This window comes from Sinohyriopsis cumingii, chromosome 18 (assembly GCF_028554795.1).
Source record: "Sinohyriopsis cumingii isolate HCF-2022 chromosome 18, ASM2855479v2, whole genome shotgun sequence".
NCBI classification, from domain to species: Eukaryota; Metazoa; Mollusca; class Bivalvia; order Unionida; family Unionidae; genus Sinohyriopsis; species Sinohyriopsis cumingii.
The window spans coordinates 30,047,273-30,063,911 of NC_142978.1; the positions used below are offsets into that span (position 1 = coordinate 30,047,273).

A 16,639-nucleotide genomic window follows, 5' to 3' on the forward strand; every position below is an offset into this window, starting at 1 on the left:
GGATGGATAGAGATGGGTAGTTATTTCCATCATCCTTTTTCCTGCTTTATGCAATGGTATAACCGTGGCAGTTTTCCATGTTTGTGGAAATTTATTAGACCTAATACTTTCATTGTAAATGAAAGTTATACTCCCTATAATTGCAGATGCAGCTACCTTTAGTAGCCTTGGTCCAGTCATATCAAGTCCTGCAGCTTTACAATCATTCATTTTTTAAATATACTTCAACACAAATTCTGGACTCATTTCAGGGATTTTAAACTTTATATTGTTTGGTAGTTTTGTTGCACAAAAATGTTCGAGTTCCAGATGATCAGATGAAGTTCTGGGTTCTTTAAGTTTTTCAGCAATTTGAACAAAAAAGTTGCTAAAAATATCTGAGATGTCAGTTGGATTATCAGTATAAATGCCCTCATGATTGAGGGATATAAATGCCCTCATGACTGAGGGATAAAATTTCAGTTTTACTCCTTCATTTGCCTGCACTAAACCATGTAAACACTTTCCAGATAGCTTTCGGGTTATTTTGGTTTTCATCCTGCACTTTTCTGTAGTGCGCTAGTTTGGATTGACGTATCATTTTAATAACTTTATTCCTCCAAACTCTATATTCAGTTTGATTTCTTACTGATTTTAGCTGGTCTCTTTGCTTTATTCCTTCTAAAATGTCTGGGGAGATCCAGCCTGGCTGGTGGTCTTTCTTTATCATGTTTGTTTCTAATGGGTCATGTTTGTTCACTATACTGATGAACAGATCTGTCCAAGTATCTAAACCATCTTCAATATCTTCACAGATTTGGACTGTATTCCATGGAATCTGTTTCAGATCTTCTAGGATTTTAACAGTATCAAAGTTTTGAAAAGATCTGTAAGTAATGGATGTATGGATATTATTTTTACGTGTTAGAAAAATTGCAAAGTGGTCACTTATACCAATCTTTACAACCATTACTACCAAGACATTTTCTTTTGTATTGGTATAAATATGATCTGTAATTGTTTTAGAGGTAGATGTTACTATGGTGGGTTCATTTACTAGTTGCTCCATACCTAACGAAACAATACAATTCATTAAATTCCCTTTTATTTGATCATTGAGAAGGTCTCTATTTATATCAACTAGAATGTAAAATTCTTTCTCTTCATTTAAAATTTTATCTACTTTAAGTTCAAAATATTCACACCAATCAGTATGTAATGATGGGGGTCTGTACACAAAACCTACTAAATAGGGCTTAGCTTTTTCTGGAGTGATCTGTAGCCAAATGGATTCTATTTCCTGTACTTCCAGGTCTTCCCATCTTTTACAAATAATACTAGTTCTAACATACACAAGGAGCCCACCACTGCCTGCTTTCCTATCCTTTCAAAAAGGTTTGTCATAGCCATTGATATACAAGAAATTTTCATCCTGATTTTCTGTTAACATTGTTTCAGAGAGTCCAAATAAATGGATGTTATTATTTGGAGAAGTTAGCAGTAATTTAACTTGATCAATCTTTTCACGAAAACCCTGAATATTTAAATGACCTATGTATAAACCATTGCTAGAAACTAAATTCAAAGCTATTAGCCGCACTCAAAGAGACATTTAAAGTATTAAAACTATGTTCACACTGATCATCATTACAACTATCATTACTGTATAAAAAGTTAGTTTTTCCCAAACTGCATTTTCTACTTTTACAATGATTATATAAATCTAAACTATCCGTCATATCTGAATATGTACCAGTAGCTGGTAAGTTTCCACATTCAGAACATCCATCAGCAAGGGGATCAAATCTGTTTTGACAAGGGATGCCTATGTATATGACAGTCCTTGACAGATAGATTGGTCCTCCTGCTGCATAGAGTCTTCCCATGGAGTTGAGATGGCCTCATTGCCCTTTTCCTATTCCATAAATCTAGTGCTAGTTTTGGCTTTGTGTCCAAAGCTACCACACTGATGGCATTGTATTGGCTGTCAGTGCCTGCATTCCTGTGCTGAATGTTTGATCTCACCAGAGTAATCACATCCCAAAGTATACTGACTGTATTGATATGGCTGACCATATTGTCTGATGCTGTTTTGACCTACATCGGGTTTATAGGGACAGATGAAGTTTGAAATGTGGCTGTAAGACCAGACTACATGAATGAAATCATGTATATTTTTTGCCAGCTTTTCCACCCCTTTGGTAGACAGGTGGATATTATCTCGTTTTCCGAATAGATGTCACATCACTTGTCCCTCTTCATCCTGGAAACTCATGTAATTGTAAACAATATCACACCTCCATTCACTTCATGAAATGATTTATTTTCTCCAAATCTTCTAGGTGACACTGCATCATCGATGTCCGAGCACAAAGCACAATATTGTCACTTTAAAAATTGTTCCATTGTATCAATTTATTTAGAAATTCCAGTGAATATCATTGAAAAGTTTGTATATTCAAAATAAATAAAAATCGACACACTTAAACAAATCCAAAGTCGGGATCCAAGGTCAGCTTGCTTTGTAATAAAAATAACTTTTGTCAATGATGTCCTGTCAGGAAGTTCAAAGAATGAGTTTACTGTTTGTTGCCATTTTTATTTATTCACCACCCAGGCTTCTATATGCTTAGCATCTGCAGTTAAAATTAATACAAACGAGCATTTATGTCTGATGTAACTAGCATGCATATAATAACTTGCTTTAATGTTACTTGCTTTAATAATACTTTTGTAACCCATGCAAGCGAAAAGATTGTCACTTGCACTCAAGAGACTGTGTTTTCAAATAAAAAGATTTTATTTGCAAGATAATGTCATATCGTTGATCTGGATATAATTCAATCTTGGGTTTTTTTGCACCTACCAAGGTGTAATCTATGAATGACAACTGTCTTCAAGATATCAGTTGATTTTGTCCTTCTCATCTGCAATTTTGTTGGATCCCAGTTTTCAGTCAGAAAACATATTCAAGCCTTTAAGCAGAACCAAACATGATTTGTTTCTCAATGTTAATATCAACAAACATGTTATGTATTATCAGACGTTAAGCCATACACACTACAGTATGGAAGCATATGATACACATACGGAATGCATGGATATATTTTATTCTTTAATGCTCATAACAAAAAAAAGCAATAAATAATAACAATACAAAGTGTTCTTTCTCATTATAGGTCCCCACATGGCCGAGTGATCTAAAGCGCTCACAATTTTGGATCACTGACACCTCACCTCTGTCTGCATGGGTTCAAGTCTCAGGCTCAGATAACATCGGTACTGTAATGTTATTGAAGAATAACTGCAGAAGGTGTTCTGTACTATTTATTAAATACAAAACATCAATACAGCTAGGAAGGGAAGTACAGACTGTCCAAGAGTATTTTTCCCATGGAACATAAACGCTAGTGAATGTATAACATAAACCAGCTGTTGGTGTGTTTCCGGTTCTAATCCAGTGTGGAATATCTGATTAATTTTACTGTCAAGTGAAATTACAAAGCTAATTAGATTTAGGCTTACACTACATCTCCCCTCCTGAGAAATTTACATTAAAATGAAATGTGATCTGCTGACCACATTTCTAAACAAGCTTCATCAGCTTCATTTTTATAAGTTTAGTCTCTCAGGTGGTTTTGATAAATCTCCCCGAACATGTGAAATATCCGTGTTGAATGGCTGGCACTACTCTGCTTCATCTGAGTCAGCCAAAGTATCAGAATTTAAAACAGTCACTCTGTGAGGCATCAATAATATAGTAGGCATGGGATTTAAATTTCTATTACACTATATTTATCCTTCATCAATTACTGCCATGTATGAACAAGGTGTAGATGCCTCAGATTTAATAATATCTGAAGAAAATTGATCTTTAATCAATACTTTATTCCCTACCTGAAGTTTTTTCATATTTTGGGTGCGATGTCGACAATCATAATTTCTCTTCGAATTTGCTTTTGATAGTTTTTCAATTTCTTATGTTACATAATCTGGCCATTTCAGCTCTTAAGTTGTTTAGTACCATTGAAAAAGTAGTTTTGTAATTTTCTTTCCATCAATTATTTAGCAAGGCAGTATCCATTTGGTAATGGTGTTGCAGGATATGTCAAAAGAGCTATGTAAGAATCGTTTGCTTTTTAAAGCATTCTTTTTATTGTTTAAACAGCTCTTTTGGCGAGGTCATTGCTCTGTGGATATTTTGGACTAATTGTAATGTGCCTGAATCCATAATTTGTTGCAACATGTTTTGCAAACCATTATCTGAAACTAATACTTCTGGTATACCGTGTTGCGTAAAGACTGATTTGAGATGACTGACAGTTGCTTTTGAACCAGTGCATTGCAATTTTGCTATTTCGATGTATTGTGAGAAATAATCAATCACCAAGAGATATGATTGACCATTCAGTTTAAACAAGTTTAAAGCGACTTTTTGCCAAGGTCGACTTGGAAAATTAATTTGGTATCATTGGTTCAGCTTGATCTCTTGAGTTTTCTATGCAGGTTTGGCAAGACTTTACCAAGTGTTCTAGCTAGGTATTTAGTCCTTTCCACCAAACTGATGTTTTGGTGCATTCTCTGCATTTAATTAATTGCATTTTGAATTGTAAATTCACCTCTATCTGTCCAGTACAATTGAAGTTTTCCGTTACTATTATGGATTTCTCTGGCCAACCCTTTTCACAGAATTGTACAAGTTTTTTGCAAATTGAATCATTTCGATATTCAGTCTTTATTTGTTCAAGTCGAGTATCTAATTACTATGAAATCAACCATAGGTGTTAGTTTCAGACTGAAATTCTCTGTCACTCTTGAAGTGAGAAGTTAAAGGTGCTCTGGATAGAGCATCAGCAGTTAATAGATTTTTTGCCAGCAACATCAATTATACAAAAGTTGAATCTCATCAAATGCATTCTAAAGTGTTGAATTCTAGGGGGTAAATCTCCCAAGATTTTTGTGCTCATTAGTGGTACTAATGGCTTATGGTCAGTTTCAAGTTTGAATTGTGACCCAATTAAATAGCTACTAAAGTGTTCAGAAGCCCAAGTGATTGCAAGGACCTCTTTCTCTATTTGAGATTAGCATTGCTCAGTTTCTGACATACCTTGTGATGCGAATGCCACCAGTCTCAAAGTACTACCATGCTTCTGCCATAGCAAAGCACCTAGTCCAAATGAAGATTCATCTGCAGACAAATATTTCTCTATTTGGATCATAATGTGCTAAAGTTGGTGAAGATATAATTTCTTACTTGATAGCTCCAAAGCTTGTTCTTTATCTGGACCCCCAAGTCCCCTGAGTTTTTACCTTTCAAAAGCTCACATAATGGTTTTGATTTTTCTCCCAAATTTGGACTAAATCTGCCAAACTGATTTGGCATACCATGTAATCGTCGTATCTCTGTTATGCATTTCGGAGTTTTCATTTCAATTATAGCTTTGACTTTTTCCGGATCAGGTCAGCAACCATTTTTGTCAACAACATGCCCAAGAAACCTAATGGATGATCTCGAAAATTCACACTTTTCAGCATTCAAAGTGACGCCAGCCTTTTGAAGTGATTTCATGACCATTTCTAGTCTTTTGTCATGCTGTTTCTGCGTTTCACCCAAAACAAGAAAATCGTCCATGTGATAGTTGTTCCCCCATGCCACTCCAGAGTTTCTGACATCAGTTACTGAAACAATTCTGGTGCAGGCAATTAAAATAAAACCTACCAAAAAGAGTAATAAAAATTATAAGGCGGCGTGATTCTTCTGACAGGTTTCTCTGCCAAATGCCTGTGCTTGCATCACGTTTAGTGAAAAACTTTGCAACTGCCAGTTTTGCAAGGGATTCTTCAATCGATGGTAGTGGGTGGTTCTCTCTTTTGACTCATTCAATTTAATTAGATCCATGCACATTCTTACTGTATGGTTTGGTTTGGAACAACAACCATTGCCATGCACCACTCAGTAGGCTCATCTACTTTTGAAATAACTCCCACTTTTTCCAATTTTACCCAACTTCTCTTGAACTTTATTCAGTAAAGGGATAGGAACCTTTCTTGGGGTAGAAAAGGCATAAGGTTTGGCATTTTTGTCCAGAGTTGTTAAAGAACAGTTTTGTTTTCCCTTGACCTTTAAACAAATTTGGGAATTTTGCGATAATCCCTATCTACATTTATAGATTTATTGTGACTTTTGCTTGCATTTTGTGAGTTTTTATCTGAGGCATTTACTGAGGATATATTTACCTGTTCAATAATCTTGAGAGCCTGAATCGCGGGCCTGCCCAAGAGTGCCTGATTCAGTCCCTTTACAACAAATATGTCTTGTACACTGAACTCATTCTTCGATTCCAATCCACATGTAAATTTTCCCAGCACTTTAAGTTCAGAGTTTCCAGGTCCATACAGTTTTCAATCAGACTTTGATAGTTTCTGGTCCACAATTTTTTGTAAATCCCTCTCAGGAATTACAGTCACATCAACTCCAGTATCAATCTTGAATAAAAGTGAAGCATTGTCCAATCTCACATGCGTTATCTACGGCTGACGCTTCTTTGTGCTAATAGTCCCTAGAAGTCCAGGTTCCAATCTCAATTCTATTGTGCGAGCTGCTGAATCTGACAGACAGAATTTTGCATAGTGTCCCCTTTTCTTACAATTGTAGTATTCTGCTTCTCTTGCTGAACATATGTCTCAAGAATGATTAACTTTCTTTCCACACATCATACATCCTTTGCTGCTGATACTATACTGTTGAACTTGTAGCATTTTATGCTTCTGTTTCCCATATTTCAGTTAAGGCGATTTTACTGCACCCATAAACCCTAGTGAATGTATAACATAAACCAGCTGTTGGTGTGCATCAGTTCTAATCCAATGTGGATTATCTGATTACTATTTCTGTCAAGTGATATTACAAAGCTAATTGATTAAGGCTTACACTACAGGTATGTGAAAAAACCTGCCAGTAGCTTCTCGTAGGTCGGTAGTTCTGGGGTTTTCAAAGGTTCTTCCTCCACCAATTATAGTGGCCACCATGCATAACTAATCTTGTACTGAAAAATGGCATTAAACCCTACAACAACAACAACAACAACTTTCTTTTTATTATCAAATGAGTGTTTTGTTTGTCCATTACAATGTGCAGTTGGGGAGGGGCACAAATTCAATACAAATTTATTTCAATACAAATTTATTTCATTTCTTAAGTCTAGAGGCATATGACCAAGGTGAAAAAAAGTTTCACCATAAGTTCTGGGAAAGGAAACATTTTTATTATTTTATATTGTTTCAATGTATATTTACATACGGTAGAGTTCGTGTTGCTCTTTTTTTCTTCAAGAAATGATTGATAATAAGCTACTTAAGAATTTTTAATCATACTTGTTAGTTTATTTCTCCATACTTTATATTGTGCATGGCATCCCAAAGCCTTGAATTGGTTTCATGTTTTCATAACATCTAGGATTTCAGCAGTAAGCCAATTAGGTTGGATTCCATACTTTATTCGATGTACTTTCAGTGGTGCACGTTTAAAGACTACTTCCATAAATAAATCAGTCCACACCCTCAGAGCTTCATCTATGTCATCCAAATTTTGTATAATATTCAATGGAACTTTACACAGGTTATCCAAAAATTGTTCATCATTAAAATGTTTGAACGATCTGTTAAGTGATAGTTTTTTGTGTATTTTTCCGATTTCTCTAGCATTTTACCTTTCTTGTAACAAAAAGGTAGGATAGTGGTCACTAATACCAATATTCAGTACATTAACACAAGCCTCATTGTCTGGTAGGTTGGTATAAATCTGATCAATAAGAGTGCTTGATATTTCTGATACCCTTGTGGGTTCATTTAACAGCTGGACTAGGCCTAATGATTCAATAAATTCCATCATTATTCTTTACTTGAGTATTGGGTAAGTCCATATTTACATCACCCAGTATATATGTTTCTTCCTGCTGCATAAGAACATTTTCCCATTGGTCTCAAAAAGTTATAATTCCAAACTGTTTGCGAGGAAGGGAGCCTATGAAAGAAACCTACTAGGAATGATCTACATTATTTTAAGAAATTTCTGCCCAAGAATTCTCAGTTCTGACTTGAATTCAGGTCGCCTTTCTACATTTACGTCTTTCTTAATGTATACAACAAGACCTCCACATGCCATCTCTCTGTCCCTGCTTAACACATTAAACTCTGGAGGTTTTTGTTGTTTTCGTCTGAAATTTGAGCAGGAAACACATTTTGAAAGCTATTATTAAATAAAACACCAACTTCCAGGTGATCTTTCAATAACATACTGACTAGTTGTGTTAGAAACATTGTTTTTCATTGGCTATTTGGCTCGTGCATGAGCAGAAGCGTAAAAGTTGGAGTTCTTTTTCTTTTTTTGTGCTAATAGGACCCATTATTTTTGTATCGAGACCACTCTTTATTCCAAATGCCCATCTTATCCCACTTTTTTTGCAAAGATTCATCTCTCTGTTTGCAGTTCATACTGGTCTGCCTTAGATCTGAGAACAAAAAGTCTAAAATCCAGACACAAAATCGGATTCTGACCACAGGCGAATTTTGGGCAGAAAAAAATTGGGTCCCAAAAGTGAGGTTTTTCCCTCTGTATTTTGTAGTGCAACTAGAAATTCCAGATTATTTGATATCATTGTATAGCTACATCTACCTTTCTATAATACCACCCATTTTAGTGTATCATACATGACCTTGATGCTACAGAGTTCAGCAGTAGGCTACTACCTCCTTCCACGTAAACTCATCACAAGGGGTTAATGTGTTAATGGTTTATTGTGCCTCGACAGAGAAATAGATTATCATTGTGGTTTTCATTTAATTTGGTTTCAGTGAGTCCTAAAATATGTATATTATCTTCCTTGGAAGACAGCATTAACTTAATCTGTTCTAATTTTTGTATTTAGTTTCATATCAATTATATGTATGTCGTCATGCAATGGGATGCAATGCATTGCAATCTTACACTGCATGGATGCAACTCAACACAAGTTAGACTGACTTTCATGAAGGTTTCTATTTATTTTTCCTTTTTTGGTTATTGTTTGCATATAGAAAACATATTTTTTAATAAAATGCTTATATTTGTAAATTCAAGTACATTTCAAGGACTACTGATAATTTTCAAGCACTTTTCAAGTACTCATTGCAGCTGATCTCAAATTCAAGCAATTTTCAAGGTTGTGCAAACGAGCTTACTACTTGAGGCCATCTCCACAGATTTGACCCATGCATAATGATAAAGCACTTCATACTCCATCAGAGCTTTTGCCACACGATTGTAGTTGCGGATGATCTTCTTGCCTTCTTCCCCTTTCATGCATTCAGCATGTTGCTAGAAAATATTAAAAAATGTTAGAGAATGATAAAGTATATTTCTCAGAACTACTAACCAAAATGTAATGCATCAAGTTTCCTAATTTCTCAACCTATAGTCTCACCTCTTTACAGGTCAACTTAGTCTTCATTTTATTTTGTCTTTCTAATATCTAAACCTGTGCAAATCTGCAATCATAATAGCTAAAGGTTTGGTTTGTGACAGTTTAAAGCATTTCAATACATAAAGGCTGTATCAAACTGAGGCATGTATAGTTCCTAGCACAGTGGCTGACCTAAACTGATCCAATGTGCTTTGGTTACAATAAACTAGAACTAACCTACCATATTTTCTGCATGGTTTGGAGGATTACATAAATACATAAATATTTCACTCAGTGTCTGAAAACAAATGCACAAAATATCAATCCCCAAGCAACAAACCATATATATACAATATTAGTATATCTGCTCAGTCACATAGGAAAGTAATCACACTATGAAAATTAATGAATGAAAACTGACATTTCTTGCATAGCTTTGGTTTATTCATTTAAAAAAAATGAAAGCTTCATTTTAAGATCATCATATTTAAAGCAAAGGAATCTACCACGTTTTAATATCTTACCATCATATACTTCCATGAAATATGCATCAGTGCAAAGATCAGTTGCAGAGTTTGTCAAACAAACTGACATGACATGACTGGATGGATATTGATTGTAACAGCTAGTCTATTTTAGTAGCAGGTGGGACAGAAGAATGTTGATCCTATGACCAAAAGATTCATTGAACCAAACCCAGTTTGTTTGATCTGATACCAAAACTTGTAAGAGACTAAAACCAAACTATTCCATTCCAATATTAATTAATTCATAGCAATATCTAAAACAAATTAAATAAGAATCTGTGTTAAGTTAAATTTTTTAAAATACATTATTATCCACAAGAACTATTTCCTATAAGATGACTGGTAGTGACTAGGTTCAGGTTACTGACAATGAAAATGTAAAACAAAATTATCAAGATGAAGACTTTGACTTGAACAGTTTTCTCTTTTAATAAAGTATGATATATACTTCTAATTTTGTTTTATAATTTTGATTTTTTTCTCAAGTGATTACCAATATAATTAAAAAATTATCTTTAATCCACCATTGTTGGTAATCTACAGAACAGTGACAATTTGACAATTTGAGATAATAATACACGTTTTACCACTTATAACATATTTTTAGCAAATAAATACATTGGTCAATAGATATATTTTCAAAGCTGTCTGAAATGTGTACTTTTCTTCCTGATTCCTTAATAACAAATCAAAATACAAAGATTTTTTAAAAAAATCCCTCAACTATATCTGATTTGAATCTATCAATTTCAGATGTAAAATACTGGGCACTCTGTACATTATAATAAATTGCAAATGTAAATCTTCTCATTATAATTTATTGGCATAAATTTCTTTTGCTGACTTCACAAATTATTAAGTTGTATGTAGAAAAATATATGATACAGTTAACTACCCTTGATTTTTTTAAAACAGATAGTGCAAGAATAAACAAAATGATACAAAATATTACAAAAATTACAGTACATATTACTTATACTTCTACTATCTTACCATAAAGATTTCCATTGGATCCTGAATCCTTTGTGTAAGTTGTCGGACCCATGCTATTTTGCCTGTGACAGGTGGCATGTTACGGGGGATTGGAGGATCATCTTTGTGCTTCTGGTACAGCTGGAAAAAGAATTTGGTATGAACTTAGCATATTTCTAAACATCAAAGAATATAGAGATAACACAAAGTTGACAAAATTATCACCACAGAAATGAAACTGGAATATTATTGATAAATAATTGAAATATATCTCTCAGAATCACTGTCAAAACATTTTCTAGCAAAATGTATGATCACCGTTAATTGTGATACAATACACAGAGCGATTTTCAGAAAATCCTAGTTCCCATGGTGGACCTTAATCCTTTTCCAATGAGGCCATCATGGAAATGACATTGTGGTCATCGTGGATTGCCCACATCATGACTTACAGTAGACAGATTAAGTATCACTGCCCCAGATAGAAGTCACAGCAATATAATTCTGGACATCCACTGCAGCACGTGAAACATACCTGCTGGCTCAGCTGCAGTACATAGTGCAGGTTGCACCTTTTGAGTTGTACACAATGCGATTTAATAGTGAAAGACTCGCCCATTAAATCGCAATCACATACATGTATTGCAAGAGATTACAGATTTACAAGCAAAGAATGCTGAGAAAAATTAGGTCTTTCACAAAATATACCAACTTTTATTATGGTAATTTTAATATCAAAGAGAGAGGAAGAAAGATTATGCTTTTAAACAACAAAAAATAAAGGAAAAAGAAATTACATATATTAGCAGGTTCCATTCTGCCAGTCACTTTTAAATTATTTGCACACAATGAAATATACACATTGCAATCCAATATGCAACTATTGCTTGGCCAGCATGTTTATAGTACTTGCAACTCAAATATGTCCATGTGACGCATTTTCTCAGGAACTAGACATGTTTACTTTGACCATTTACTTACTGTTTTTATGCAAGATCTGAAAGTCAAGTGATGCCACATTCTATAACAACAGCTTCGAAAATATACTTGGAATTGCTGGTTAGGTTATCTTATTTGTTTACATGTAATAAGACAAAATGAACAGATGAAATTTATGAAAGAATGAAATGATTTAAATATTTTCATTAGGAGATAAAATTAAAAGTATGATTAAACTTTAATGAAGATGAAAATTTGGTACCTTACAGTCTTTCAATCTACATGTTATTTACTGCAATTACTGTAGCAGTTTTCTCCAATGCATACATGTACACAATATCATAATTTTGAAATTCACCAGAAATGCCTAATGTTATGCAAATTTATGAAATGTGTATCTATGGTAGATACGATTTTCTTTAAAGTACAACAAAAAATTTCCAGTTCTGTACATTTGTTTTTTAATGCTTTAATTGGAATTTCCTCTTTTCCCCCTTGTTTAACTTGTATACTGAAAACATCTCTTTGAATGATGCCTTGTAAATCACCCAAAATGGCTTAACTACACATTTTCCAAGGCTTATAAAATCTATCTCTACTTGCACTGATTGTTATTAATTTGGCTCCTTATTTTTCATGGCCTTAAAAAGGTTACCCTTGTAAACCTTTCTTCACTCCTAACTGGATGTGGAAGAGGTTTTGGCTTCAAAGGTGTAAATCTCTATTGAATCCAGTTTATCTTCAACATTTCCTATTTCTAAGGTCATCACTAATGTTAATGACTGATCACCCATTAAATTTTCTGTTTATTTAATTTTTGAAGCATTAAGTTTGTACATGTTAATGTTGACCAGAAGAAAATAATTAAAGCACACTACTAGCAGGTTAATAATACAATTTATTAGATAAATTATTGCTAAATACTACATGAACAGCAACGTAATTTACCTTTCTTTTTATACTTATTTCAGATACAGAGCCATACACTCTATGAGGTAAAGAGTTAAAGCTAAATCTGATCATATCCCCACCCCAGTAACGCATAGAAAAAATACACAATGTGATGGTGAGGATTCAGATAAATTTGTCTGTTACAGACTATAAAGCCATCTGTTAACCTACACTATAGGCTTTCTATTTTTAAACAAAATGTTTTTATTACAAGAGAGATAGAGAGTGCACCATAGCATTTTATTGATGTCATGATTCTGTAAACATTTGGAACCTTCCAAAATGAAATTTTCTAAAATGTAATAGTTTTTCTTCTCTTCAGAAAATGCTAATTGTGACCCAAGGTCATGTAGAGGACTATGTAATCTTATTTATCTAGAAAGTATTTATTTGTGCTGTAAGATCTGAACAAAATCAGTTGTATTATTGTTATGTCCAGTATTTCATCTGGGCAGGAATTTATTGATTCAAATTATTTCAAGTTATTCTTTTCTGGGAATAAAATGTGCTCAAAAATAACATTCTTGGAAATACCAACTTGGATTTATAGTGAAATTCAAATAAGGATATATTCTGGGATGGTATAATCGTGATCTAACAAGACTGTTGGCATATCATCATAAAAAACAGGCAACCACAGGCACATCAGCACTAACAGTGTTGAATTTATTTTGGAATACCACTAAAGTTTATTCATAACATTAATCATCAGGACATGGGTTAGAAATTCTAGGATTATCCTTCAATTATTTCACAATACCATATGTTCTTATATTTTTCACTTTGTATTCTAGGGAATAAATTATTTGTTGAATTTTACAAAACTTATTGGTTTTTGCTCTTTTTCATTACTTTAAAAGCAAAGAGTCATAACAAAAAACTGCTCTCAAAATAACCATCTCCTGTCAACTGGTTCAAAGCATTATCAGTTAATTCTGCAACATCATTGTCATGTTCAGAATTCATCATGTATATAAAATGACAAATCTTAATTACAAATGCATGCCAAAGAAACATCCACCCAGATAGTCACTGAGCCATTTGAACTAAATTTCATCCCAATGATTAATGATTTTGCCATTACATACGTGAAAAATTCCTGAACTTGGGTGTCTTTAATGGCATGTTTTAGTGACGAAACAATATAAAGCTGATCATTTACCAATACTGTCATTGTACCCTACTCACCTCTGTATCCACATACAGTGTGACCCTGCTATAGCACAATCTGTCATAACACAAATTCGGATATAACATGGTCGTGGTGTGGCTCACGAAATTTCAGATACAGGTATTTTTCTCGTACACAAAAAAAATTCTTTCTTAATAGTACCAAAAAACAAAAAAAACATACAAATTGCATTATCATTTTGGGGAAGAAATCTCATATGAATAATACATGATGATCGTGGCACGGCTAATGAGATTTTATATGTATTTTTCTCATACATGAAAAAATAGTTTTCTCTTCCTAAAAGGATGAATAATAATGTGTAAAATATATTCTGGAATCGCATAGGGCTTTGCCAAAGTTGCAAACTTGGATTATTTTTTCTTACTGACAGCAAAATATAGCATCAGGCTATTTTTTTTATTGGCAACATTATTGGCTGTTTAAACTTGTATATACAACCATTGGTTTGGAGTGGAGAAATTCAGAGGCCCCATGAAAGGAAACTGCAAACTTGATATGAAATGCATTGAAATTTATCTATTGTCACATAAACAAATTCTTTGTCCATGATGACAAACCATCTAAACAGTGCATTGTTATATCATAATCCGCTTATCTTGTTGACATCTAGTATGAGAACTGTATGTTGTGAGACTTCTACTTTTTTTGTTGTTGACATTTCTGATAATGAAGATCACACGGACAAGGCATTATCTCATAATGTATCTTTCATCATTTTCTTTAGCTAACTGACCTGGATGCTTATAACATGGTTGGGTCAATAACACAGTCAGGTTCTATCTCTCAACTACAATATTATAGTGGGGTCACACTAATGCTGTAAAGTGTTTAGAGCTTCTAAAGATTTGGTGCGATACAAAGTCCTCATTATTATTATTATTATTATTAACTAAATATGGACCAGACTCGTAAACCTTTCAAGTGCAAGTTTCAGGACTAACAAGATAATCCTTGTACATTAAGCATAAAGTTAATTAATCACTTGTTACAACCTTATCTTTTTACTCCCCTTCATTGGTCATTATTCATTTAATATAACCCCATGAAGTGACTTCACATATTGTTGAGGGGTCCTTTGCATCCACGCACTGTATTGCAGAAGTATTAGCATCATCGACATACCATTTTATAAATTCTGTCAGCATCTCTGATTCCTTCATTTCAGCCACATTATTTATGTCAGCACCTTGCAGCTTGAAAACAAAACAGTTTCTGTCCATGTTGGATGTTTCAAGTTTTCCAGTTAGATGTTGGAAAATCACAAGCTTGCCCAAGTAAACATCAAGAACAACCCATCTGATGAACTCAGTCAAATAAGCTTTGGTGGCAAATTCAGTTAAATACTCATCACTGCATCGTAACCATAGATGTCAACAGACATTGTGTATATAGTTCAAATATGGTTTCTAACTGAGAATACAAATTCAGCAAGTGCTTGCAGTTTTGGGCTTCACACAAATGCATTCAGTTCTTCAACAATAAGATGTCCACATATTGAGCCATCCAATCAAGTTTGCAATGGCAGCATTGAATAAAATGATGGCCATTTATTTAAATAAAAGACAACTATACAATTTCTGCTGTCAGGTGAATAAAATGACTAGGGCAACCAAAAAAATAACGTTTTGGCTGCTTATGTAAGAAATATCCAAAATCTCCTTTGTTTTTCTTTCAACCATCACATAGCATTAATTAAATGTCACATCCAAGTGAAATTATATTATTATATGGAATAGACCATGTTCCCATTTCTGAATCTATTAATTTAAATACATTTTTTCCCAGTGGCTTTTTTTCATAAATATGCACTGACAGTTTCCTAAAAATAACTTGCCTTTCCTTATTGTCAAAATATCTTATCGCACCTGGATAATGCCTTAAGTCCAAGTCACTACTTCCATCAGGGGCAACAGAAAAGGTTTTGCATTTTATGTTGTCAACAATGTTTTCCTTCATTATTAAAGAAAGTTCATTTACAATTGCTAAAACTTTCCTCCTTACACAGCTGTATTTGGCAGCTATTTTAGAGTAGGGGAACATTTTGGCAAACAACTTGCTGGCATGATCTGCTACACTTTCTTGTTGACTATGCTTCACAATAAATTCACAGAAGCGAGTTTATGAATTGATAACGTCAACATCTAAGTCTAAAAATTCCTTTTTGGGCTTAAAGAACAAAGAAATTTTCCTTTACAAACTTTGCAAGGCAGCTAAATCCCTGTGTTTCTTTGATTTTTACAATCATCCTTCCCTCCATTTGCTATAATGAAATGCAAGTGTTTCCTTTTACCCTCACTTGCACTTCTGAGCCACCCATATTTTATATTTTTTACTCTGTCTTGCACCATAACAAATACACTGAATGCTGACTACATGTATGAAAAAACTCAAAGGGTTCACCTTTTGCTGATCTCTGGATAACTGGGAAAAGTTACATGTGTTCTATTTTCAACTCTTCTGCCCACAAGAGTGGTTTAATGTTAGCTTAGTAAATAAACTCACCTCTGTTCACAGAAGAATGTGAACATAAATCTGTCTTTAAACTGACGTAAGTTTATCCAACCACTGCATATTTACTAGGTGTTTAATATAATTAAATGATGTTTACACAAAGAATGGAGTCCAGCCAGGGCCCA

At 33.8% G+C, this 16,639-nt stretch overlaps 1 protein-coding gene across 1 annotated transcript in view; it reads right to left on the reverse strand.

Moving 5' to 3' along the window:
* Nucleotides 1-16,639, reverse strand: part of LOC149776300 (dynein axonemal heavy chain 8-like) — a 565,538-nt gene that overhangs the window by 445,901 nt on the left and 102,998 nt on the right. Inside the window, exons 15-16 of the mRNA XM_089942774.1 lie at nt 10,940-11,059; nt 9,199-9,334 (exon numbers count right to left, since the gene is read on the reverse strand). Coding sequence (XP_089798900.1) covers nt 9,199-9,334; nt 10,940-11,059 — 256 coding nt within the window. The remainder of the gene's footprint in view (nt 1-9,198; nt 9,335-10,939; nt 11,060-16,639) is intronic.